Source organism: Rhinatrema bivittatum, chromosome 5 (genome assembly GCF_901001135.1).
Source record: "Rhinatrema bivittatum chromosome 5, aRhiBiv1.1, whole genome shotgun sequence".
In the NCBI taxonomy this organism is placed as follows: domain Eukaryota; kingdom Metazoa; phylum Chordata; class Amphibia; order Gymnophiona; family Rhinatrematidae; genus Rhinatrema; species Rhinatrema bivittatum.
The window spans coordinates 241,797,015-241,823,769 of NC_042619.1; the positions used below are offsets into that span (position 1 = coordinate 241,797,015).

Genomic DNA, 26,755 nt, shown 5'->3' on the forward strand with positions numbered 1-26,755 from the left:
TGCAGCATGTGGAGAGTCGCATGTGTGGCTGTCCTAAAATGGCCTCTGCTCCCACTGCCTCTCTGGGGGAGAGGGCAGACCAGGATCGCTCGCAGTGGTGATCGAACTGCAGCGTGGGTCTGGGAGGTCCCTGTCTGTGCCGCGGGAAGCGTCTGACCTGTTCCCAGTCAGCGCGGGAACAGTGGCCATCTTAACTTCCTTCACGGCTGCTACTGAGGCCGCTTTTCCCTCCACCATTGTCTCCAGCTGATCAGAGGCCCAGGGAGTTCATTTGGGGGTGGAAGATGACCTCCTAGGGGAGGCTTCAGATGATTTTTCTTTTTCAGCGGATTTTGTGCTTTTTTTGTGCGTGAGGCTTATTTGGCCTGGAAAGCAGCAGGCCGGCAGGGGTCCAAGCCTGAGGCTTCGTCTGGTCCACAGCCCAAGAAGAGGTCTAGGGACTTTGTGGGGCTACCAGGGTTTGGCGAGCCCTTGAGTTGCCCTCGCAGTGTTCCGCAGTGGACGGTCTTTCAGATGTTTGAGGTTGGGGTGCCGGCAGGAGCGGGTCCTCCTGATGTGGAGCCATCACTGGGGGGCAGGATCCAGAGGAGGGACAGGGAAGGCCCACCTGTGGAAGGGAACAATCGTAAGAGAAGTGTTGGGACCCCTGATTCCCTCTGTTCTGGCGGAATTAGGAATGAAGGTTCCGCAGGAAAAGTCCAATCTGGAGGTGGAGGATCCGGTCATGGATGGCTTACGGGGTCCAGTGAAGGTGCTTCCTTTTCATAAGTCCGTTAAGAAGTTGGTGGTCATGGAGTGGAATACTCTGAAGACTGGCTTGAAGGATGGGGCAAGGTGCTGGTGCACCCATTTCTGGACAACTGGCTCATTTGGGCAAAGTTGGAAGTCTATTACAGACAAGCGGTGGAGCTGGTGTGATCATTCGCCTGGGTTGTCAATTGGTCCAAGAGTTCTCACAGGACAAGCAGGATGGTTGTCCTCACAAATGGGTGACATCGAGGATGGAGCCCACCACGGAAAACTTCTGTCAAAGTTTAAACAGAACTTTGACTGGCCCCTACTGGGCATGCCCAGCAAGGCACTGACCCTGCAGCCAGCAGGGGTCTCCCTTCAGTCTTCTTTTTTCCGCGCAGCAGTTGCCACGCGGTGAAAGGAGCTCTCTAACCACGTTCCTGACAGGAATCTGGAAATTAATTTCCTAAGAAAATTTGCCCCTCAGGGGTCTCCCTTCGACAAATTTTTTAGTCATCTTTCGGAACCCGGTAAGTTTTTTGCCTTCTTCCATCGACTGCCGTCGATTTTGGCCCTTGAGGCCTGTTGGCACTTACCGATCCCCAGCCTAAATTTTGGCTTCCAGCCATGGCAACGGGGTTCCGCCGTTGTCCGGATTGTACCCGGACTATGTCCATCACAGACCCCCACAGGGTTTGTGTAATGTGTTTGGGTAGTGAGCATGATGTCCTGACTTGCACCAAATGTGCCTTAATGACACCCAAGGGTCGCAAAGCCAGGATGGAGAAGATGGGGCTCCTCTTCCATGCACCCACCCCAACGCCATCGATAGCATCGACGTCATCGGAACCGGCACCGTCGAAGTTGTACCATCATCGCCAACCCTCCGGTGACCGTCCGCCATCGATCGCTTCTCGGCCGTCGACTCCCGTCCCTTCCCCGGATGGGCGAGGGGATCGGAAAGAAAAGCATCGCCATCGACGGCACAAGTCTCGGCCTGTCGAGGATCCACAGCCATCGACCTCTGTTCAAGCCGAGCCACCGACAAAGAAGCCGCGAACAGACCGGACACCCTCCACGTCTCGTTCGCCGGCATCGAGGAAACCCTCACCCTCCCGGGGTGCGGGGGCCGTGATCCCACCAGTTACGGTGGTCCTTCCGGCCCTGCCTCAGCCTCCCTCTCCCGTTGAGCCGGGTATAGTTACCCTTGGTCTCCGGGCAGAACTGGACCGGCTGGTCCAGGAGGCCATCGAGAAGGGAATGAAGAAATTACAACCTCCATCGGCACCATCTCCGGCACCGGTTCCAGTGCCGCCCCCAGCACCGACACCGGCTTCGCCACCGAGGAGGGAACCGACCACCGAGCCGTTGGTACAAGCGTTAGCACCGCTACTCAGCCGTATGGAGGCGCTCATGACGGCCCTTCCATCGGTGATTCCAGTGCCATCGACAACACCACCGTCTCCGACTGGATTCTCATCGGCAGGAGAAACACCGTTTCGGATTCCCCCTTCCGGGGTGGTTCCATCGGTCCATCCTGGCATATCTCCACCGATATATCCTTCGGTCCATCGATTCCGCGCCAGGCACCGATTCCATCGGCAGCACCGAAGCCATCGATGCCATTTCTGATTCCACCTACGGCACCGATTCCACCTCGGTTTCCATCGATGCCCTCAGAACCTCAGCCAGGTCCATCGGGGCTACAAGCCCCACATGATCCCTACGATACCTGGGGTGATGATGATGATACATCTTCTGACACAGATTTGCCTTCGCCGCCATCTCCTACAGAGAGTAGAAAAAGATCTCCTCCTGAGGATCTCTCTTTCATTAATTTTGTAAAAGAGATGTCAGAAGTTGTACCTTTTCAGTTACAATCTGAAGCCGATGATAGACACCAGATGATGGAACTACTTCAATTTCTGGATGCTCCAAAAATCATCGCTTCCATCCCTATACACCAGGTGTTTTTGGATCTGCTCAAGAAAAACTGGGAATCTCCTTCATCGGTGTCTCCAGTTAATAAGAAAGCTGACTCCACATACCTTGTCCAGTCAGCACCAGGTTTCCAAAAGCCTCAACTGGATCATCGCTCTGTTGTAGTTGAGTCTGCGCAGAAGAAGGCCAAGCGTCTTAAGCCACACTCTTCTACCCCACCTACCAGGGACAACAAGTTCCTGGATAGTGTGGGACGAAAAGTGTACCATGGAGCTATGTTGATTTCACGCATAGCTTCATATCAGCTCTATATGACTCAATACAACAGAGCTATCCTTAAGCAGATGCAAGACTACGCTGACACGTTACCGGACCAGTACCAACCGCAACTTCAAGCCCTTCTTCACAAGGGATTTGAGGCAGGGAAGCACGAGATTAGGACTGCCTACGATATATTCGATGCTTCCACGAAGGTTTCAGCCACAGCCATCTCAGCCAGACGTTGGGCTTGGTTAAAGTCATCCAACCTTCGCCCAGAGGTCCAAGATCGTCTTGCTGATTTACCCTGCTTAGGCGACAATTTGTTTGGAGAACAAATTCAACAGATTGTGGCAGAGTTAAAAGACCACCATGAGACGTTGAAACAACTCTCGTCTATCCCACCTGAGGTGACCTCCAAGCAACCGCAAAAGAAGGACTCTAAAAAGTCGTTCTTTCGACCACGTCGCTACTACTCTCCGTCAACTAGGGCTCGTCCTGTACGGTCCTCTAACAGGCCTCAGCCTCGTCAGCCGCGAAAGCAAAGGCCTACTGTAGCCCCACCTCCTGGGCCTGCGGCGGGCCTTTGACTTCCCTGTATTGAGCACAAGCCAACTCCCTCTTCCACACATCCCTGTGGGAGGTCGTCTGTACCACTTCTTACACCGTTGGAAACAGGTCACCTCAGATCAGTGGGTGCTAGCAATTATCGCACAGGGTTACCACCTCAACTTTATAACACTTCCGCCAGACTCCCCGCCCCTTCAGGCATGGAGTCTAACCAGCCATTTGACTCAATTACAACAAGAAGTATTCCTTCTTCTACAATCAAATGCTATAGAACCCGTCCCTCCCTGTCAACAAGGGAAAGGATTCTATTCCAGATACTTCCTAATACCAAAGAAATCAGGGGGGCTTCGTCCAATTCTGGACCTTCGAGCCCTCAACAAGTATCTGCAAAAAGAAAAGTTCAAGATGGTAACCCTGGGCGCCTTGCTCCCTCTGTTGCAAAAGGGGGATTGGCTGTGCTCTCTCGACCTCAAGGACGCTTATACCCACATTGCGATAACACAATCTCATCGCAAGTATCTGCGTTTTCTGATAGGCCACGACCATTATCAATACCGGGTACTACCTTTCGGTCTGGCATCTGCTCCACGAGTCTTTACCAAGTGTCTCGTAGTAGTAGCAGCATTTCTCAGGAAGGAAGGTGTCCACGTCTACCCCTATCTGGACGATTGGCTCATCAGGGCCTCTACCCCTCAGTTTGCTCAATCCTCCCTAAAATTGACAATTCACACACTCCTTTCCTTAGGGTTTCTTGTCAATTACGAGAAATCTTGCTTGGTCCCATCTCAGACCTTATCCTTCATTGGGGCAGACTTGGACACCTTACAGGCAAAAGCCTACCTTCCAATTCAACGAGTCCACACACTCATGTCCTTAGCTCGCCAGCTCCAGTCGCAACACACTGCCAAGGCTCGCCAGTTCCTCATTCTCCTAGGACACATGGCATCCTCGGTTCAAGTCACTCCCATGACCCGACTAGCCATGAGAGTAACGCAATGGACTCTACGACACCAATGGATTCAAGCTTTTCAGCCTCTGTCCTCCATTATCACAGTCACACAGGTGCTACGCCTATCCTTAACCTGGTGGACGACTCGGGTCAACCTCCTTCAGGGCTTACCCTTTCTTCCACCGGATCCGCAAGTAATCCTAACCACCGACGCTTCTCACATCGGTTGGGGAGCCCATGTGGACGACTTCCAAACCCAAGGGTTATGGTCCAAAGAGGAAGCCGAACACCAGATCAATTTCCTGGAACTTCGAGCAATCCGCTATGCGCTCCGAACTTTCAAAGATCATCTATTCCATCAGATAATCTTAATCCAGACGGACAACCAAGTGGCCATGTGGTACATAAACAAGCAGGGAGGCACAGGCTCCTTCCTTCTGTGTCAGGAAGCTGCGCAGATCTGGGCGGAAGCCCTCTCCCACTCCATGTACCTCAGGGCCACTTACTTGCCGGGAGTAGACAATGTATTGGCAGACCAGCTGAGCCGTGTCTTCCAACCACACGAGTGGTCACTCGATCCTCTGGTAGCGACCTCTCTGTTTCACAAGTGGGGTTCTCCCCGCATAGACCTCTTTGCGTCCCCTCAGAACCACAAAGTGGACGATTACTGCTCTCTCATTCGGAGCCAGCACTCTCGGCCGAGGGATGCATTCTCCCTCAAGTGGACAACCGGTCTACTCTATGCATTCCCTCCACTTCCTCTTGTGTCAAAGACTCTCGTGAAGCTACGCCAAGACGGAGGAACCATGATCCTGATAGCACCTTACTGGCCACGCCAAGTATGGTTTCCAATACTCCAGGATCTCTCCATCCGCAGGCACATTCCTCTGGGAATGGACCCGCATCTTCTCACTCAAAACGACGGATGCCTCCTCCATCCCAACCTCCAAGCCTTGTCTCTGACGGCATGGATGTTGAAAGGTTAGTCCTTCAACCATTTAACCTTTCGGATTCAGTTTCTCGGGTCCTGATAGCTTCACGAAAGCCTTCCACAAGAAAATCTTACTCATACAAATGGAAAAGGTACACATCATGGTGCACTTCTCAGTCCCTTGATCCCCTTTCCTGTCCAATCTCTCAGTTCTTGGACTATTTGTGGCATCTATCAGAATCCGGTCTCAAGACCTCTTCCATTAGAATGCATGTCAGTGCGGTAGCCGCCTTCCATAAAGGTATTGGGGGTACTCCTATTTCAGTACAACCCCTAGTAACACGCTTTCTTAAGGGCTTACTCCATCTGAAGCCACCCTTACGTCCTCCGGCTCCATCCTGGGACCTTAATCTGGTTCTTGGTCGTCTTATGAAACCACCTTTCGAACCTCTGCACTCCTGTGAATTGAAGTATCTCACATGGAAAGTATTATTCCTGTTGGCTATTACTTCAGCTCGCAGGGTTAGTGAGTTACAGGCCTTAGTCACCTATCCGCCTTACACTAAACTCCTGCAGGACAGGGCGGTACTCCGCACTCACCCTAAATTTTTACCCAAGGTAGTTTCTGAATTTCATATCAATCAATCCATCATACTACCTATCTTTTTTCCCAGGCCCCATTCCAACTCTGGGGAACAGACTCTGCATACCCTAGACTGTAAACGAGCTCTAGCGTTTTATCTAGACCGTACAGTTGCTCACAGAAAGAGCACTCAATTGTTTGTCTCCTTCCATCCTAACAAGTTAGGACAACCTGTGGGTAAGCAGGCTCTTTCCTCCTGGTTGGCGGACTGCATTTCCTTCTGTTATCAGCAAGCTGGCATTCCTTTCCAAGACCGTGTCAAAGCACACTCTGTGAGGGCCATGGCGACTTCAGTAGCACACCTTCGATCGGTGCCGCTTCCTGACATCTGTAAGGCTGCAACCTGGAGTTCTCTCCATACCTTTGCAGCCCATTATTGTTTGGACAAAGCTGGAAGACAAGACTCCATCTTTGGCCAATCTGTCTTGCGTAACCTTTTTCCAACATGATGTACCAACACCCTTCCACCTTCCCGGTAGGGTGCGGATGCCCTTTCCCAAATTCCACCCCAGTTGTTGTGCCTGTTGCACATCGTTGGGTACATTTGGTGCAGGTCAGGACATCCTCAGCTCGGTACTCACCCATTTGTGAGGACAACCATCCTGCTTGTCCTGTGAGAAAGCAAATGTTGCTTACCTGATGTAACAGGTGTTCTCACAGGACAGCAGGATGTTAGTCCTCACGAAACCCGCCCGCCACCCCGCGGTGTTGGGTTCGTTTTGTTTTTACTTTTTAGGCACTGCCTGTAGCTTTGAAAACCAGACTGAAGGGAGACCCCTGCTGGCTGCAGGGTCAGTGCCTTGCTGGGCATGCCCAGTAGGGGCCAGTCAAAGTTCTGTTTAAACTTTGACAGAAGTTTTCCGTGGTGGGCTCCATCCTCGATGTCACCCATTTGTGAGGACTAACATCCTGCTGTCCTGTGAGAACACCTGTTACATCAGGTAAGCAACATTTGCTTTATCCCGTTCCGTCATAAGTGATGGAATTTCTGGGAGTGTGCTTCAATACCAAGCTGGGGAACATTTTTGTTATAGAGGAGCGCATTGTCAAGTTGCAGTTGCAAGTGAGCAGATTGTTGGAGACAGGGCTAGGACTACGACAGCACATAGTAACATAGTAATGATGGCAGAAAAGACCAAAATGGTCCATCTAGTCTGCCCCTCAAGCCTCCCAAGGGTAGTAACTGCCGCTCCGTGCAGGTTATCCCCAAGCTTTTTTGTTTATTCCCATCCTCTAGCCTTTAGGGATCCACAGTGTTTATCTTGTAAGTTAGGCATTTGGGAAGGAATGAGTCAGATCGGTGTCTCCCGGTATAGTGTTGGAACATGATCGAATTGTGGCACATTTTGATTTGTATTATTATGGAGTGAACTGTGGGAGCATTTGTTTGAAGAAAGTCAGTAATGAAGAGTAGGATGGTATTGTTCCCCTGATGAAGACTTAAAGGCGAAACAAGGGCCCCTTGTAGGGAATGCGAAGAGGAATTGCGACTGTAAAGAGGAATTTATGTGAACATAAGAACAACATGGTGAGAAAAATGAGAAAAGAACGTGACGGAAAAAAACCTTTAATGAAAAAGAATTAAATGAGAAAATAACATCGTAGAGGAAATGCAATAAGAGGGATCCTATGTGAATGTGTGAACAATATTGTTGGAAATAAATGAGGAAAGAATTCCATACAAAAAAAGCCTTTAATGAAAAAGATCTTGATGAGGAAATAACATTGTAGTCAGTAGGAGAAGGAAATTGTTTAAAAGGGCATACAAAGAATATATATGCATTAGGATAGGATTTTAGACAGTGCTGGGGAGGTGCCAGCTGTCGTGGTACATGTGGGCACCAACGACAATTGAAAATGTGGGAGGGAGGTTCTGGAAGCCAAATTTAGGCTCTTAGGTAGAAAGCTTAAATCCAGAACCTCCAGGGTAGCATTCTCTGAAATGCTCCCTGTTCCACGCGCAGGTCACCAGAGGCAGGCAGAGCTCCGGAGTCTCAATGAGTGGATGAGGCGATGGTACAAGGAAGAGGGATTCAGTTTTGTTAGGAACTAGGGAACCTTTAGGGGAAGGGGGGAGTCTCTTCCGAAGGGATGGGCTCCACCTTAACCAGGGTGGAACCAGACTGCTGGCGCTAACCTTTAAAAAGGGGAGAGAGCAGCTTTTAAACTAGAACAAAGGGGGAAAGCTGACAGTCACTCAGCAGTGCATGGTTCGGAGAGAGGTATCTTCAAAGGATACTAATGATGCATTAGAATTAGGGCATCCCGACAGTGAGGTTCCAATAATAAGAAAAGTAGTCCAAGTGCTTGTAACTAAAAACTCACCTGAGCTAAAAAATTCTACCTTATCCCTATCAATTAAAAAGCAGAATGAAAATACAAACAAAAAACAAACTTTGAAATGTTTGTATGCTAATGCCAGAAGTCTAAGAAGTAAGATGGGAGAATTAGAATGTAGACTTAATTGGCATCCCAAAGACATGGTGGAAGGAGGACAACCAATAGGACAGTGCTATACCGGGGTACAAATTATATCACAATGACAGAGAGAAGCACCCGGGAGGCGGTGTGGTTCTTTATGTCCGGGTGGCATAGAGTCCAACAGGATAAACATCCTGCACGAGACTAAATGCACAATTGAATCTTTATGGGTAGAAATCCCTTGTGTGTCGGGGAAGACTATAGTATTAGGAGTATACTACCGTCTACCTGGTCAAGATGGTGAGACAGACAGTGAAATGCTAAGAGAAATTAGAGAAGCTAACCAAATTGGTAATGCGGTAATAATGGGAGACTTCAATTACCCCAATATTGACTGGGTAAATGTATCATCGGGACACGCTAGAGAGATAAAGTTCCTAGATGGAATAAATGATAGCTTTATGGAGCAATTGGTTCAGGAACCGATGAGAGAGGGAGCAATTTTAGATCTAATTCTCAGTGGAGACCAGGATTTGGTGAGTGAGGTAACGGTGGTGGGGCCGCTTGGCAATATTGATCATAATGACTGGGAGGGGGACAGTAAGGAAATCACCGGCTCTCGTGCTAAACTCTCAAAAGGGAAACTTTGATAAAATGAGAAAAATAGAAAAAAACTGAAAGGAGCAGCTACCAAAGTAAAAAGTGTGCAAAAGGCATGGTCATTGTCAAACTAAATAAATAAATAAAAAAATACCATCCTAGAAGCACAATCCAGATGTATTCCATAAATTAAGAAAGATGGAAAGAAGGCAAAACGATTACCGGCATGGTTAAAAGGGGAGGTGAAAGAAGCTATTTTAGCTAAAAGATCTTCATTCAAAAATTGGAAAAAGGATCCAACAGAAGAAAATAGGATAATGCATAAACGTTGGCAAGTTAGATGTAAGACATTGATAAGACAGGCTAAGAGAGAATTTGAAAAGAAGTTGGCCGTAGAGGCAAAAACTCACAGTAAAAACTTTTTAAAATATATCTGAAGCAGAAAGCCTGTGAGGGAGTCAGTTGGACCGTTAGATGATCGAGGGGTTAAAGGGGCACTTAGAGAAGATAAGGCCATTGCAGAAAGTTTAAATGATTTCTTTGCTTCGGTGTTTACTGAAGAGGATGTTGGGGAGGTACCCGTACTGGAGAAGGTTTTCATGGGTAATGATTCAGATGAACTGAACCAAATCACGGTGAACCTAGAAGGTGTGTTAGACCTGATTGACAAACTTAAGAGTAGTAAATCACCTGGACCAGATGGTATACACCCCAGAGTTCTGAAGGAACTAAAAAATGAAATTTCAGACCTATTAATACAAATTTGTAACCTGTCATTAAAATCATCCATTGTACCTGAACACTGGAGGATAGCTAATGTAACTCCCATATTTAAAAAGGGCTCCAGGGGCGATCCGGGAAACTACAGACCGGTTAGCCTGACTTCAGTGCCAGGAAAAACAGTGGAAAGTATTCTAAACATCAAAATCACAGAACATATAGAAAGACCTGGTTTAATGGAACAAAGTCAGCATGGCTTTACCCAAAGCAAGTCTTATCTCACAAATCTGCTTCACTTTTTTGAAGGAGTTAATAAACATGTGGATAAAGGTGAAGCTGTAGATGTAGTGTACTTGGATTTTCAGAAGGCATTTGACAAAGTTCCTCATGAGAGGCTTCTAGGAAAAATAAAAAGTCATGGGATAGGTGGCGATGTCCTTTCATGGATTGCAAACTGGCTAAAAGACAGGAAACAGAGAGTAGGATTAAATGGACAATTTTCTCAGTGGAAGGATGTGGGCAGTGGAGTGCCTCAGGGATCTTTATCGGGACCCTTACTTTTCAATATATTTATAAATGATCTGGAAAGAAAATACGACAAGTGAGGTAATAGAAACATAGAAATGACGGCAGAAGAAGACCAAATGGCCCATCCAGTCTGCCCAGCAAGTTTTGCACTTTTTGTTTTTCCTCATACTTATGTTACTCTTGGCTCTTAGTAACCTTTTGGTTCTATTTCCCTTCCACCTCCACCATTACTGTAGAGAGCAGTGTTGGAACTGCATCTAAGTGAAATATCTAGCTTAATTAGTTAGGGGTAGTAACCGCCGCAATAAGCAAGCTACACCCATGCTTATTTGTTTACCCAGACTATGTAATTCAGTCCTTGTTGGGTGTCTGTATATAGATCCACTTTTCTTCATTCCCCCCTGCCATTGAAGCAGAGAGCTATGCTGGATATGCATTGAAAGTGAAGTATCAGGCTTATTTGGTTTGGGGTAGTAACCACCGTAACAAGCAATCTACTCACCGTTGCCGTTGAAGCTTAGAACAATGTTGGAGTCTTAGAGCAGTGATGGAGTCGCATTAACCGTGTGTATTTTTATTGAATAAGGGTATTATCTCCAGGTAGTAGCCATCATCGAACCTGGCTGTTCAACCAAGCATTCTCTTAACTCACTCATGTATCTACTCATGTATATATAAGACATATGTATATAAATTGTACTCTCCCCATTCATTACTAGTTTTTTCCAAGTTAAATCACCCTGTTCTTTGTAAGACATTATAAACTATTCTTTATATTGTCATTGTAATTGTTGAAATGTGAACCAAAGTGATTAGTAACTTTGTTACCTGAACTGCGGTATATAAAAATGTTAAATAAAATAAATCATTCCCGTGAGCCACCCGCTCTTCATTCACGTCCTCTAGACTTTATGGATCCACAGTGTTTATCATACGCCCCTTTGAAGTCCTTCACAGTTCTGGTCTTCACCACTTCCTCCGGAAGGGCATTCCGGGCATCCACCACCCTCTCCATGAAGAAATACTTCCTGACATTGGTTCTGAGTCTTCCTCCATGGCGCTTCAAATCATGACCCTTGGTTCTGTTGATTTTTTTTCCGACGGAAAAGATTTGTCGTTGTCTTTGGATCATTAAAACCTTTCAAGTATCTGAAAGTCTGTATCATATCACCTCTGCTCCTCCTTTCCTCCAGGGTGTACGTATTTAATTCTTCAATCTCTCCTCATAAGTCATTCGATGAAGACCCTCCACCTTTTTGGTTGCCTTTCTCTGGACCGCCTCCGTCTTGTCTCTGTCTCTTTGGAGATATGGTCTCCAGAACTGAACACAGTACTCCAGGTGAGGCCTCACCAATTTGCAGATGATACAAAATTGTTCAGAGTAGTTAAATCACAAGCAGATTGTGATAAATTGCAGGAAGACCTTGTGAGGCTGAAAAATTGGGCATCTAAATAGCAGATGAAATTTAATGTGGACAAGTGCAAGGTGATGCATATAGGGAAAAATAACCCATGCTATAGTTACACAATGTTAGGTTCCATATTAGGTGCTACTACCCAAGAAAGAGATCTAGGCATCATAGTGGATAACACATTGAAATCATCGGTTCAGTGTGCTGCGGCAGTCAAAAAAGCAAACAGAATGTTGGGAATTATTAGAAAGGGAATGTTGAATAAAACGGAAAATGTCATATTGCCTGTGTATCGCTCCATGCTGAGACCACACCTTGAATACTGTGTACAATTCTGGTCGCCGCATCTCAAAAAAGATATAATTGCGATGGAGAAGGTACAGAGAAGGGCGACCAAAATGATAAAGGGAATGGAACAGCTCCCCTACGAGGAAAGACTAAAGAGGTTAGGACTTTTCAGCTTGGAGAAGAGACGGCTGAGGGGGGGATATGATAGAGGTGTTTAAAATCATGAGGTCTAGAATGGGTAGATGTGAATCGGTTTTTTACTCTTTTGGATAATAGACTAGGGGGCACTCCATGAAGTTAGCATTTGGCACATTTAAAACTAATCGCAGAAAGTTCTTTTTCACTCAACGCACAATTAAACTCTGGAATTTATTGCCAGAAGATCTGGTTAGTGCAGTTGGTATAGCTGTGTTTAAAAAAGGATTGGATAAGTTCTTGGAGAAGTCCATTACCTGCTATTAATTAAGTTGACTTAGATAATAACCACCGCTATTACTAGCAACGGTAACATGGAATAGACTTAGTTTTTGGGTACTTGCCAGATTCTTATGGCCTGGATTGGCCACTGTTGGAAACAGGATGCTGGGCTTGATGGACCCTTGGTCTGACCCAGTATGGCATGTTCTTATATTTACAGATATGTGATGTGTAAAGGACATATATGCTTTATATGTATAACATTTATATAACATGTATTTATTATTGTTGAGGCACATTGTATAGGTATCTTTCCATATGTATAGTCAATTTTAAGGTACGAATGAGGTGTGAATGTGTGTTTTTTATGAGGTATTGTGTTAGTAAATTAAGATTTATATTGTGTAAATTATATAAAAGACTCATTTATTTGATTGGCTATTTTCCTTTTTGAAAGTCACGAATAATTCCGCCCATATTAGTTTGCCTTGCAGATTGTTGGAGAGCCAGGTGCCCAGGGTCTTGGATTACCTACAGGTTCTCTGCTCCATGGTGTCCACGTTGGAGCTCATGCCTTGGGCGTTTGCTCATACGAGACCTCTGCAGGCGCCGTTATTTTCCCGGTGGGATACGTTGTTGGAGCAGTTCCAGCTTCCACTGCCGCTTACGGAGTTAGCCAGATCCAGTCTGTCATGGTGGCTTCGTCAGGACCACTTGTGTCAAGGGGTGGACTCTGGGCTGGTGCAAGGATATTGGGCGACCTTTGTGCTGCCCCCTCCCCCACTTGTTTCGGTGCCAACTGTGTGCTTCTCAGGGCTATGAGCAGCTCGCTGCTCACGGCCCCGAGAAGCACACAGTCTCTCTTTCTCTTTACCATGAGCGGGATAGGCCCCACTTGCGGCAGCATGTGGCTACTCTTCGGCGCCCTAGGTGACCGCCGAAGTTTGCCTAATGGACGCGCTGGCCCTGGGTGGACTTGGAAGCTTCGGAGTGGACAGTGGTTACCACTGACACCAGCCTCTCTGGTTGGGGAGCTGTCTGCCAAGGTCAGTTGGTGCAAGGCCAGTGATTGACAGAAGAAGCATCATGGTCTATAAATCACTTAGATGAGAGCGATACAGTTGGCGCTGAGTGCATTTTTTTATCTTGTGCGGCCATCCAGTCAGAATCTTGTCTGACAATGCGACAGCGGTGGCTTATATCAACGGGCGGGGTGGTACCAAGAGTAGAACGGAAGCTTGGAAGCTAATTCAATTGGCAGAACAGCATCTAGTGTTGATAGCTGCTTCTCACATAGCCGGGTCCGACAATGTGCAAGTGGATTTTCTTAGCCATCAACAGCTGGATCCTGGAGAGTGGGAGCTGTCAGAGGAAGCAGTGGCTCGCAGGTGGGGCAGGCCCCGCATGTATTTAATGGAAACTCAGAAAAATGCCAAGGAGCCTCACTTCTTCAGTCGCAGGAGAGCACGGAGCAAAGGGAGTTGACACCTTAGTTCTTCCTTGACCGCGGGACATTCTGCTGTATGTTTTTCCGCCGTGGCCGCTGTTGGGCAAGATTTTTCGGCATGTGGAGGTTCACCCAGGAGACATGATTCTGGTGGCTCTGGCGTGGCCTTGGTTTGCAGATCTGATCAATCTAGTGGTAGACTACCCATTGAGGCTCGCTCATCTGCCAAAGCGTCTGTACCAAGGTCCCATATTTTCAACTCGGGCTCCTTGGCGTATGTGAGGGTCTGGAGAGTTTTTGTGGATTGGTGCATGGAAGAGGGGTTTGGCACTATGCGAGCTTCCGTAGCACATAATCTTACCTTCTTGCAGAGAGGTTTGGTGAAGGGTTTGTCCTTTAACTCCCTCATAGTTCAGGTAGCAGCCCGGATGGTGGTGCATTTTCTCTGAGGGGCAAAGCATTTGCGTCCTCCAGTTCAGAAGCTGTGTCCCTCTTGAAGCCTTAACTTAGTCCTGAAAGGAATATGTGCAGCGCCGTTTGAGCCTCTTAGAAGGACTACTTTAAAAGATCTCACTTTGAAGATGATTTTTTTTTTTGGTGGGGATTTCTTCCACTAGAAGGATTTCAGAACTTCAAGCCTTGTCGTATAGAGATCCTTTCTTGAGAATTTCGGATTCGGGAGTCTTTGTGGATGGTTCCAACCTTTCTGCCAGTCTGTGGAGCTCCCAGTTTTCCCAAATTTGAATGCTACAGCACCTCATGCGAAAGAGTTACGGCTTTTGGATATCAAGTGCACATTGTTGTAGTATCTTAAAGTTACTAACAGCTTCTGGTTGTCTGATCCCCTTTTTTGCACCGCTCCACAGCACAAAAAGGTGCATAAGGCATCAAAAGCCACGATTGCTTGGTGGTTGAAGGAAGCCATTAGCTCTGCATATATGTCAGGCGCGTCTGGTCCTGGAGGGCTTAAGGGCTCATTCTACTCGTTCCCAGGCGGCATCCTGTGCCAAATGTCAACAAGTGTCACTGCAAGAGATTTGCAGGGTGGCTACTTGGAAGTCATTGTGCACTTTCACTAAGCATTATCGTTAGGATGTCCAGACCCCAGAAGCCATGGGCTTTGGGGAGAGTGCACTTCGAGCAGGACTCTTGTGGTCTCATCCCACAGGCCTATACAGTAAAGCGCGGCCGCGGTTACCCTGCTTCTAACCCACTTTCTACTCACAATTTGGCCGCGTTAGTCCAACCCGCGATTCACTATCCCTTTTAACCCATCCTTACTGCTTCTTTAAATCAACGGGTAACCTCTAAACCTCCATAACTAAACTCTTGCCTGCCCAACCTAAAATCCAACGCACCAGGAAAGCCACGCTTGGAAACAACAGGTCCTTCCTTCCTGCTCCGGAGCTGTCAGCGCGCCCGCAAGGGAGATCGGCACCCATGGACGAGACCAGGGCAGGTGAGCGGGGGCTGGAGGAAAGTTTGCCCGATCCTGGCTCCTCTAAAGATATTGTCCCAGGGGGTGAGGGGGTCGTTTGCCCGTGAAATTTCGTCTCTCTGACCTGACGCTCCACACTAACGCAGGGGTAAGGGTAGGTGGTAAACTAGCAGATTAAACATGCGACAAAACTGCAGGTTAAAAAGGCGATAATCGGGGCGCACGTTACTGTTTGGGAGGGAATAGCTAATCCGATCGTTTACATCTCATATACATGCTGCGGGCGGAAAGGGTTACCCGTTGATTTAAAGAAGCGGTAAGGATGGGTTAAACCTCTAAACCTCCATAACTAAACTCTTGCCTGCCCAACCTAAAATCCAACACACCGGGAAAGCCACGCTTCAGGATCGAACAAACTTTCACCCAGCCCCCGCTCACCTGCCCTTGCCGCGTCCATGGGTGCCAGTCTCCGGAGCAGCCCCAGTCCTCTCTCCCCTCCTCCAGGGGGCAGCCGGTGGCGAGAGCGGCTTCAGCAGCCCGGGGCAGATTGGACGCTCCCCATGTGAGGTGCGGCTTCCAGCAGCCCTCGCCGGCGATGGTGAATGAGCACATGAGCGCACGCCGTGACCTGAGCGCCCGGCTGGACGTCCGAGGTCATGGCATGCGCTCATTCGCCGGCGAGGGCTGCTGGAAGCTGCCCCTCGCATGGGGAGCGCCCGATCCGCTCTCGCCACCGGCTGCCCCCGGGAGAAGGGGAGAGAGGACTGGGGCTGCTCTGGAGACCGGCACCCATGGACACGGCCAGGGCAGGTGAGCGCGGGCTGGGGGAAAGTTTGCCCGATCCTGAAGCGTGGCTTTCCCGGTGCGTTGGATTTTAGGTTGGGCAGGTAAGAGTTTAGGCCGGCTGATACTTCTCTGATCCTTTTCTTTTGCTTTAAGTTGGGATCCACTTCCTGGTACCAGCGCACCCAGGATACTGTATAGGCGCTGTATAGCGCTCTATACAGTAAAATGGATTGCCTTCATGGACGCACTTTGGACGCGGCTTGCATTTGCATGCTATTTAAATACTGTATCGAGCGGTATGTGATCCAAACTGTGCGCGCGGCAAACGAGCGGGCGCCTGGCACTGCCGCACTTTTTCTACCGCGTCCTTACTGTATCGGCCTATGTGTTAGGGAAGCTTAGGAACATCCCAGGAGTCTGGATTGATCTGGGTACGTACAGGGAAAGGAAAATTGGTTCTTACCTGCTAATTTTCTTTCCTGTAGTACCACAGATCAGTCCAGAGTCTCGCCCAGTTGGCGTAGGGGTTCAGGAGAGTCCACTTCATCTGTTGTAATTAATCTGAAGAATGGCACAGATTTTGTTTGATCCTTCACATTTTTTAATGTGGACAAGTTTATTTGTTCTGTTTCCACTTCCCACTGCTCGTTCAGGGGATATTAATTAGTGGTTGGTATTAGTTTTTGGTTTGTTTTTTTTTTTTTTTTTTTTTTTACTATCTTGGCTTTGGTACATGTCAATTCTTAGGAACTACAGGTGGCACACTAGGTTATATGGCAGTATCAGTAAAACTTTCACTGTCTCCATTTTCTGGAAGGGAGGCAAAAACCAGGAGTCTGGACTGATCTGTGGTACTGCAGGAATGAAAATTAGCAGGTAAGAACAAATTTTCCTTTTTGTGTTGTCTGAGTTACTACTTTTCAAGAAGGCTTTCTTTTTGTTAATATGAATCATCTTTTCCTTTGCACTTCCTTTAGACAACTGTGAACTTAGGTTATTCTGTCTGTTTTGTACATGAGTAGCAGAGCTAATGAAGGCTGACAGCTGAAGTGTTTGCGCCAATTTTGTATTTTACTTTTTGTTGACCTGTAAAATTCCAGAAATAGCAAAGACGAAATAAATATATAAAGCTGTACTCCTACTTGCTTACTATAGAATTCCCATTTTCAGCATGTGCTTACAGTACAGTCTCCATTAATCTTTTTTCACAATGCTTTTGCAACCAGTATTAAATGTATTCCAGAATAGTATTTAAAAACTGGATTTCAGATCCCTTGATGGCTATAAATTCAGCTGTGAGTAATTACAATTAAACCACCAGTTGGTGGCACGAGATGATGAAGGCCATTTCCTTTCCCTGTGGGTCTGTTGTAGAAAAAGCTATCTTGTAAAGCTGTTTATTTTTGGTTACTAAATTTTAAGTAACATTTTACAGTGACTAGGATATATACTGCCTCTTTAAATACCTAAATGTAGTTCTCTGAGGTATTTTCTCTGAGTTATTTATTTTCGTGTCCTTGTAATGAATTTCTGTGATGATTATGCTTTTATGTACTGGATATATAAGGAATATAAATGTTGACCTGCTGTAATATGCTTTGATCTCTCTAGTTGGAAAATTTGAAATAAAAGATGATGTTGCATATCAGACTCTGAACTTGACAAGCCAGTCTGTGCTACCTTGTGCTTGATCTTAAAAGATGGAATACAGAAGTGGGAATGTGTGTTCTCTTCCTCTTTCGGTTTTATTTATTAAATTGAGATTGCATTTCCCTCCTGTTAAGGTCTTTACTATATTAATTAGCATGAAACATTTTTTCTTATGTATTTTTTGGTTTTTGTTAATGTTTTTATAACTTATACATTAATTTCATTAAAAGAAATTGAGTTTTTGATTATTTTTTAAAATCATAATTACTTCAGCATTCGGGCAGGTCAGTCCCCACTCGTGATTTATGCACCTCTACCAGCAGATGGAGACGGAGCAAAAGCTGACGTCACGGCTATATAGTCCCATCCCGACATCAGCCTGCCAGTATTCTCTGTCTCCTGCAGATGGTGGACATGCATTTCCCTTCTGGGGATTGCCTGTGAGTATAAAAAAAAAAATATGGAAAGGAGATGTCAGAAAGATGAGAAGTTTATATAGCTCTGCTTGCCTCCTGAGATGATTCCATGCGGTCCCTCCCTTAGTGTAGAGTGCCTTCAGTCTGGTAGCCTTGAGTGGCATGGCCCTAAATTGTAATTAACAGTTGCAGACCGAGGGAGGCTTGGCAGTGAAGGCTTTCACCTTTTCCCACTGTAGCCGGGACCCATTCCTGCTCTCAGCCAGGGAGGACTGAGCTCAGGTGAAAAAAAATGTTTTTACTTAACAAAAAAAAATAAAACCCTGCGCAAAGGAGGAAGAAAGCAAGAGAAACTGTCTATTTCTTCAGCGATTGGCTGTCCCTCTCACGTCTCTGGGGAGTTCTGTGAGGAGATAGTGCAGGCACCAAGGGTTGAGCAACCGTTTGGCTAGGCCCCACTCCCAGGCTTCTCCCATTTTGGCACATGGTAGGCCGCGAGGTAGTTTCACATGTTTTTTGCTGCAGGCTGTTGGTAGGCACCCGAGCATTTGTTTGTGCATCCATTCTAGCCTGAGCATCCAATTTGGGTGTTCTTCCTTCTGGATGCATATCTTATGCATTCAGCTTAGGCACCTTTTTTTTTTAGTGTCTGTACTAGGTATCTGGTTTAAGCATCCAGTTGGACGAGCGGCCTAGGCGCATGTACTTGGACACTTATTTTTTGGTCATCCATTTTGGGCACAGCTTATACCTGCAGGTAATCCCAGGTGCGAGCCTTTACCGGTCTGAATGCTTACAATCATGGTGCCCGCGTCAAAGAAGCCTAAGCATTTATCTATTTGTGCTGCATGCCACATCTGGGCCATTCAGCCGGAGCTTTCTTTAAGCCTGTGTCAGTGCTGCCTGAATGCTTGGGGAGATTTACCTCCTCCTGATTTTGCCGGTGATGGTCCATCTCCTCAGTTTGAGGGAAATGGGACTGGAGACCTGGCGGGGGTGTCCCCTCCCTTGATTGATCCATTGGCTGAGTCAGGAGACACTAGCTCTCAGGACATCTGGTTTGGGCTTGTGGGGCCTGGAATGGATTCATCCTCCTTTTTCCTGAGTAGAATTCTTCCAGGGATTGCAGACATTTCTATAGAGCTGATTTTCTGAATCAGCAGTACAGACTAAGAGAAGTTCCATGCGCTTGAATGCTCCTCTGTTAGTCTCCACGGTCAAGCCCGTGTGCGCAATGTGGTCTGACAAAGCTCAAATGCAGGTGGATTGAGATGATGCTGGTGGCTCTCTTGGTGAGGAAGCGGACATTCCCCCAGCTTTAGAGCCATATAGAACTCTTAACGTTTCTTTCATAGATAGGAGTTGCCGGGTTTGATCTCTCAGACCTTTGAAGCCCCTCAGTGTATCTGGGCCTGACTCCTTGGGGAGACAGAAGAGGGATCCTATTTTGGTCACCCTGCGCAAGTTGTCTTTTTCTTCCTCTCCTGGATGCTTCTTGTTGCACCTTGGTAGCTCAGGCTACCTTGCATCTTTGTCAAGAATCTGGTGGTGCTGGATTCAATTTTTGACCTGTCGTAGAAACTGGGGGCCGCCGCCTTATTTGATGTGGGCTGTGACTTGGTTCACACAGCAGCCAGATGTTCTGCTTTGGTTATTGCAGCCAAGCGGCAGCTGCGGCTGCGCAACTGGTCGTTAGACACTATTCAAAGTCTAATCTTACCAAGCTGCTTTTCAAGGGCTCGCTTTTGTTAGGCAGTGAATTGGGAAAAAATGGCAAGTAAATGGGGAGAGACCCAGGTCCCTTGATTGCTAGAGGACAAACATGATGCCTGGTCTTTTCGGGCAAGTGGTAGCTCTCAAGATAACGGACATTTTCGGCCTTATAGGGGAGATTCTTCCCAGAAGTCCCATCCCTTCCACAGGTCTCTTTTCACCCCCGAGGACCTCAAAAGGATGTGGGCTCTGAAGGTGAAATCCCTCTGTCTTCCCAGTGAACTTTTGCGGGCTCACCTGTTGGTGCAGGAGGTAGGTGGTCACCTATCCTGTTTTTAGCACAGGTAGGTCCATATTACTTTGGATCAATAGGTTCTCAAAATGATTCAGGATGGGTATGCTCTAGAATTTCTTTGCATTCATCCAGATGCCTTCATGGTCATTCCAAGTAAATCCCTTCAGATGAGGATAGAAGTGGAAGCGACATTACAATGGCTGTTGAACCTGAAAGCGGCGATTCCTGTTCCTGAGTTGCAGCAAAATATGGGCCATTATTCCATTTATTTTGTGATGCCCTAGAAGGAAGGGTCGTTTTGGCCCATATTGGATCTCAAGGGCGTCAACTGACATTTACGAGTCATGCATTTCAGGATGGAAACGATGTGCTCTGTCATGGCAGTTCAAGCAGGGGAGTACCTGCGTCTCTGGATCTGACAGAGGTGTATCTGCATATTCCCATCCATCGGGAACATCAGCGGTTCCTCTGATTTACTATCCTGGATCATCATTGCCAGTTTCAGGCCTTGCCTTTTGGGCTAGCCTTTGCATCCAAAACCTTTTCCAATGTCGTGGTGGTAGTGGTGGTCCTCCACAATGAGGGCATTCTAGTTCACCCGTGTCTGAACGACTGGTTGATTTGAGCCAAAACCGTGTAAGAGAGTCTTTCTGTACTTCCCACAGGGCAGTTTTCCGTGCTACAGGAGCTAGGCTGGGTTCAATTCTATACAAGGCAGGGCAGAGTATTTCTGCCAGAGTCTCTGATCCACACGTTGATGCTAGAGTTTGATCCCTGCGGAACTCTGTTCATTCAACCTTGTGATCTTATTTGCAGGTCCTGGGGTTGATGGCTGCTGTATTAGAAATGGATCCCTGGGCAAAGGCATATATGTGCTCGCTTCAGTGTGTGTTGCTCTCTCGATGGAGTTTGCAGTCGCAGAACTATGCAGTGAGCCTGCTCCTCCCATTAGAGGTGAGATCCCAGTTGGACTGGTGGTTACAGGCGGATCATCTCAGGAAGGGAGTTTCCCTGAAGATGCCAGATTGGTTGGTACTCATGACAGATGCAAGTCTCTGAGGCTGCTCACTGTCAGGAGTTGGTGGTAGAAGGGCGCTGGAATGTAGCAGAGCAGCAGTGGAACATCAACAGACTGGAGTCATGACCAGTTCGGTTGATGTGCCTGTGGTTTGCCAAGTGGCTAGAGGCTCAGGTGGTCTGGATAATGTCTGATGATGCGACGACTGTGGCTTACATCAGTCATCCGGGTGGAACCAAGAGTCAACTGGTGTCGGAGGAAATAGATGTGCTCATGGTGTGGGTGAAGCAGCATCTCCTAAGCATATCATCTTTCACATTGTTGGAAAGGACAATATCGGAGCAGATTTCCTCAGCAGGAGAAACTTTGACCCAGGAGAATGGGAGCTGGGGGACAAGGCCTTTCAGCTTCTGGTGAACTGCTGGGGCCTGCCGGTTCTGTACCTGTTGGTGACATTCAACATAAAGGTTCCATGCTGCTTCAGTCTCAGGCAGGACCCAAAAGCGATGGGCATAGACGCTTTTGTTCAGGAGTGGCCACGTGGCACCCTTCTGTATACACTTCCGCCCTGGCCTCTGATAGGTAGGCTGGTCCAGAAGATTGCAAGTCAAACCAACACTGTCCTTTTAGTGGCTCCGGTTTTGGGTCAAAGGCCTTGGTATGCCGATCTCTAGAGACTTCTGGTGGCCAGTTTCCTCAGGTTACCATTTTGGATGGATCTGTTATGTCAGGAGCCTTTCTGCATGAGCATCCGGGTCAATTCTGTCTTATGGCTTGGTCATTGACAGGGTTCGCTTGTTAAAGCAGGGCTTTTCACATGCTGTAATTTCCCCTCTTCTTTGGGCCTGGAAATTTTCTACTTCTCTAGCTTGTTAGAGTTTGGAGGGTCTTTGAGGCCTGGTGTTCTAAGTAAGGTCCTCAACCACTCAAGGTGGATATTCCTTTGATTTTGGAATTTTTACAGGACATCTGGTTTAAGGATTTGGCCCTTGGTCTCTGAGTTGCAGCCTCTTTCCTGTCGAGAGCCTTTTCTCTGTATGACTACCAGTGCGGTTCAACATCGGATTGTACTTTTTTTTTTTTTTTTTTTGCCCAAACTGGTTTTGCAGTTTCATTTGAATTAGTTCATTTCTCTGCCCACCTTGTACAGGTTCAAAGATGAAGCTGAGTACCGGCTTTTGTGTTCTTTGGACGTCAAGCGTCAATTTACTGCGGTACTTGAAGATGACTTAAAGCTGTTTGGAAGTCTGATCGCCTGTTTGTACTCCATGGTGGAGGTAAGCAGGGAGTACCGGCAATGCAGGCAGCGATTGCCCTCTGGGTTAAGGAAGTCATTACAGAGCCTTGCCAATACAGATTAGACCGCATTCCAGGAGGGCTCAGGCGGTATCGTGTACGGAGCTTCGTTTGTTGTTGTCTGTTGAAATTTGCTGAGCGGCGACATGGTCATCTTTGTACATCTTCTCCAAGTATTACTGCTTTGGATGTTCAGGCTAGGGAGGATGCTGCATTTGCGTGGGCGGTGTTGACTGGACCGCTGGCAGCCTCCCGCCCTTTTCGAGAATAGCTTTTGTACATCCCGTTCATAGGGATTGACCTGCCCGAACGCTGAGGAAGGAGAAATTACTGCTTACCTGATAATTTCCTTTCCTTTAGTAAGGGCAGGTCAGTCCCTGACCCGCCCTCAACTGCCGATGTTTAAATTTCTTTGGATGAGCTATGTAGAGTATGATTCCTGCTTTTCTTTGAAAGCTGGTAAGTGGCTTCTCTAGCCCTTAGTTTACTAGATATGTTCCTTCTTTTGTCTGAGCTCAGTGTTCCTGTTAGTTGAGAAACATGAATGGTTGATTGTTAATAGTAATGTTCACGTATAATCAGTTTTGTCCACAGTTTGGCTTTTCCAGAGAATATTGGCAAGCTGATGTCAGGACAGGACTATAGGTCCGTGATGTCAGCTTTTGCTGTCTCCATCTGCTGGTAGAGATGCATAACTCACTAGTGGAGGATTGACCTGCCCTTACTAGAGGAAAGGAAATTATCAGGTAAGTAGTAATTTCTCCTTAAAAAGGGTGGAATATAGGGTCATTCTGGTCAGTTTCATGGTAATATAGGCACCTAGGTGGTCTTTCATCATGAATGCACATATAAAATCTAAATCTTATATTTCCTATAGTCTATTTGAAACTATTGAAAGTCTAAAATTGACTCACTGTATGTTTGCCCTAGAAGCTATTGGATCGATTTGACTATGATGATGAGCCTGATGCAGGAGAAGATGTAAAGAAGGAGGTTTCAACGTCTTCTCCATCGCCCGTTCAACCTCCATTGTAAGTACTATGGTATTTATATTTAACAGTTCCAACTGCAAGTAAAAAGTGAGTTTAAAATTGGTTAATAATCAGGTTAATAGTAAAACATAGGTTATGTATGTCTTTCTTTGTTAAACTCACACTTTTTTGGGCTTGGCAGTTTCTTCCTCCTCCTTTGGGCTTCCAGCAGAGTTGGAACCAGGGATGGAATTCAGCACCATGAGCCTGCAGTTATCCCTGGGATGTTTTTTCCCTTTTTGTATATTGCCTGCCAACTCTCCTTTCACCATCTTTGCAATGACAATCCTCAACTAGAAGGCCATGCACTAGGACTTCTCCTGGAACTCTGCAATCATTGATGTTGAATCTGGCCTCCTTCAGAACCTGTGAACATAGTCTTCATAGCAGCCCAGAAAGCAGAAGTCTTGAATCAGGAATTGAATCCATGTTTTCCACATTGGAATGCAGAGCTACTGGGCTGTCCCTAATTTACTCAGCATTTAATCCTTTATTTCCTGTCGTGTAGCCAGATGGACTCAGAACAAATGGGTATAGTATGCTCGTGCTAGCAGTTGGAGACGGATCTGACGTCAGCACGGGTGTATATATACCCCCACAGGAAGTGAAGCTCTTCAGTAATTTCCGTCTCCAAAGCAGTTTGGAGAGCCTGCACGCTCGCTGAGCGTGTTTCCAATCTACTTCTACTTTTCTACTTATCTTACTAAAATCTTTACTGGAACATCGAGCCCCGCGCTCCTGCGGTGATACCACTGGTCCCTCCCCCAGTTGAGCTTCCCGGGGTGAGTTCCGTGCTCCCTCGGTGTTTAGGCCTCGGGCCGGTGGCCGAATCGCGGCAGGGCCAAGCCTGCGGGCTAAGAGGCGTCTCGGTCTTGGCGTGGACCTGGGAGGCAGCGGGTGCATTCCTCAAGCGCGGTGGTGACGGTACTTCCCCTCTCCCCCGCAGCCGGAGACCGCCCGGGTTCTAGCCGGGAAGCGCCGAGGATCAGGTAAGGCGCACAACTTTTACTTTTGGTCTCCGAAGTCGAGGATCGGCGGCGTTGCCTGTATACGGCATGCCGCAGTGGTCGCCATTTTGTTGGCCCGGTTCAGGTATTGAGCACCCATGATAGGCGCCTGTATTGAGCGTATATTGCTGACTGCATATTATTGAGCGCATATTCTGTTTAGCGTATATTGCTGACTGCATATTATTGAGCGCATATTCTGTTTAGCGTATATTGCTGACTGCATATTATTGTGCGCATATTCTGTTTAGCGTATAACAGCTTGGGATTACCTGCAGGTTCTCGGTCTCATGGCATCCACCCTGGAAGTGGTACCCTGGGCGAGGGCCCAGATGAGACCTCTACAACACTCCCTGCTCTCTCGATGGAGCCCCCGCTTCCGAAATTACTCTATGCATCTGCCTCTACCAGCCAGAGTGCGGACTCAGCTACGGTGGTGGTTGCAGTCCAACCACACGAGCAGGGGGTCCAAGATGTCCTCCCCCACGTGGACTCTGCTCACCACAGATGCCAGCCTGAGCGGATGGGGAGCACACTGCGAAGAACTCTCAGCCCAGGGGCGGTGGAACAGAGAAGAGTCGGGGTGGAACATCAACCGACTAGAGGCACGGGCAGTCCGGTTAGCCTGCCTGAAATTTGTTCACAGACTGAGGAACAGAGCTGTCAGAGTGATGTCAGACAACGCCACCACGGTGGCATACATCAACCGACAGGGTGGAACCAGAAGCCAACAGGTGTCCCTCGAGATAGCCCTGCTGATGGCTTGGGCAGAGGCGAATCTTCAGGACATCTCCGCCATACACATTGCCGGAAGGGACAACACCATGGAAGACTTCCTCAGCAGAGAAAGTCTGAATCCGGGAGAGTGGCAGCTGTCCCCCAAAGCCTTCCAAATGATTGTGGATCACTGGGGGATTCCGGACATGGACCTACTAGCGGACAGGTCCAATGCTCAAGTACCCAGATACTTCAGCCGCAAGCGAGATCCGTTCTCTCAAGGGATCGACGCCCTGGTGCAGCCATGGCCTCCAGGGGCCCTGCTATACGCCTTTCCTCCGTGGCCCCTGCTGGGCACACTTATCCACAAGATTCAGAAGTACCCGGGGCCTAGTTCTTCTAGTGGCAGCAGACTGGCCAAGAAGACCCTGGTACGCGGACATGAGAAGACTAGTAGCAGGGGAGCCCCTTCCCCTGCCTCCGCTCAGGGACCTGCTACATCAAGGTCCCATCCTTCACGAGGATCCAGCTCAATTCTCTCTTACGGTCTGGCCATTGAGAGGGCTAGACTGAAGAAGAGAGGTTACTCGGAGCCGGTGATAGACACACTCCTCCGAGCCCGCAAGTTCTCCACCTCCCTCACCTACGTCAGGATTTGGAGAGTGTTTGAGGCCTGGTGTGACGCCCAGGGCACCAATCCCCATGCGACTACCATCCCTATGGTGCTGGATTTCCTGCAGGATGGGCTTCAGAAGGGTGTCTCCCTCAGCTCCATCAAGGTTCAGGTGGCTGCGCTGTCTTGCTATGGTCCCAGGAGGGATGGCAAGACCATTGCCAAGCATCCAGATGTTTCTCGCTTCCTGAAAGGAGTCAAGCACATTCGTCCGCCACTGAAGTGGCCAGTGCTTTTGTGGAACCTCAATTTAGTTTTGGATTTCCTCGCGGGATCCACCTTCCGACCCCTTCGGGGCCTGTCTCTACGGTCTCTCACTTTGAAGATGGTGTTCTTGCTGGCTGTATGTTCAGCATGCCGCATCTCGGAGCTACAAGCACTGTCTTGCCGGGATCCTTTTCTCAGACTCACTCCTGAGGATATCCATCTTCGCACAGTTCCATCCTTCTTGCCTAAGGTGGTCTCACGATTTCACCTCAACCAGACCATATCCTTGCCAACTATGGCAGGCCTGAAGAAATCAGAAGAAGGGCGTTTGCTGCGCCATCTCGACATTGGCAGGTTGCTGCCAAGATATCTGGAAATGACAGAAACAGTTCGAAAGACTGACCATCTGTTCGTCCTTCACAGCAGGAAGAAACAAGGAGAAGCGGCCTCTCGGCCCACCATCGCCCGCTGGATTAAAGAAGTCATCAGAGCGGCCTACGTGGAGGCTGGGAAGTCACTGCCTCTACAAGTCAAGGCTCATTCTACCAGAGCCCAAGCAGCATCTTGGGCGGAATCTAGGATGCTGTCGCCTGCAGAAATATGTAAAGCGGCGACGTGGTCCTCCCTCCACACCTTCTCCAGGTTCTACCG

At 47.8% G+C, this 26,755-nt stretch overlaps 1 protein-coding gene across 3 annotated transcripts in view; it reads left to right on the forward strand.

Moving 5' to 3' along the window:
• Positions 1–26,755, forward strand: part of SCAF4 (SR-related CTD associated factor 4) — a 428,510-nt gene that overhangs the window by 174,441 nt on the left and 227,314 nt on the right. For 2 of the 3 annotated variants that reach the window (XM_029603599.1, XM_029603601.1), the window contains one exon: positions 23,400–23,500. In XM_029603599.1, coding sequence (XP_029459459.1) covers positions 23,400–23,500 — 101 coding nt within the window. The remainder of the gene's footprint in view (positions 1–23,399; positions 23,501–26,755) is intronic. The other variant, XM_029603600.1, reaches the window with a different exon arrangement.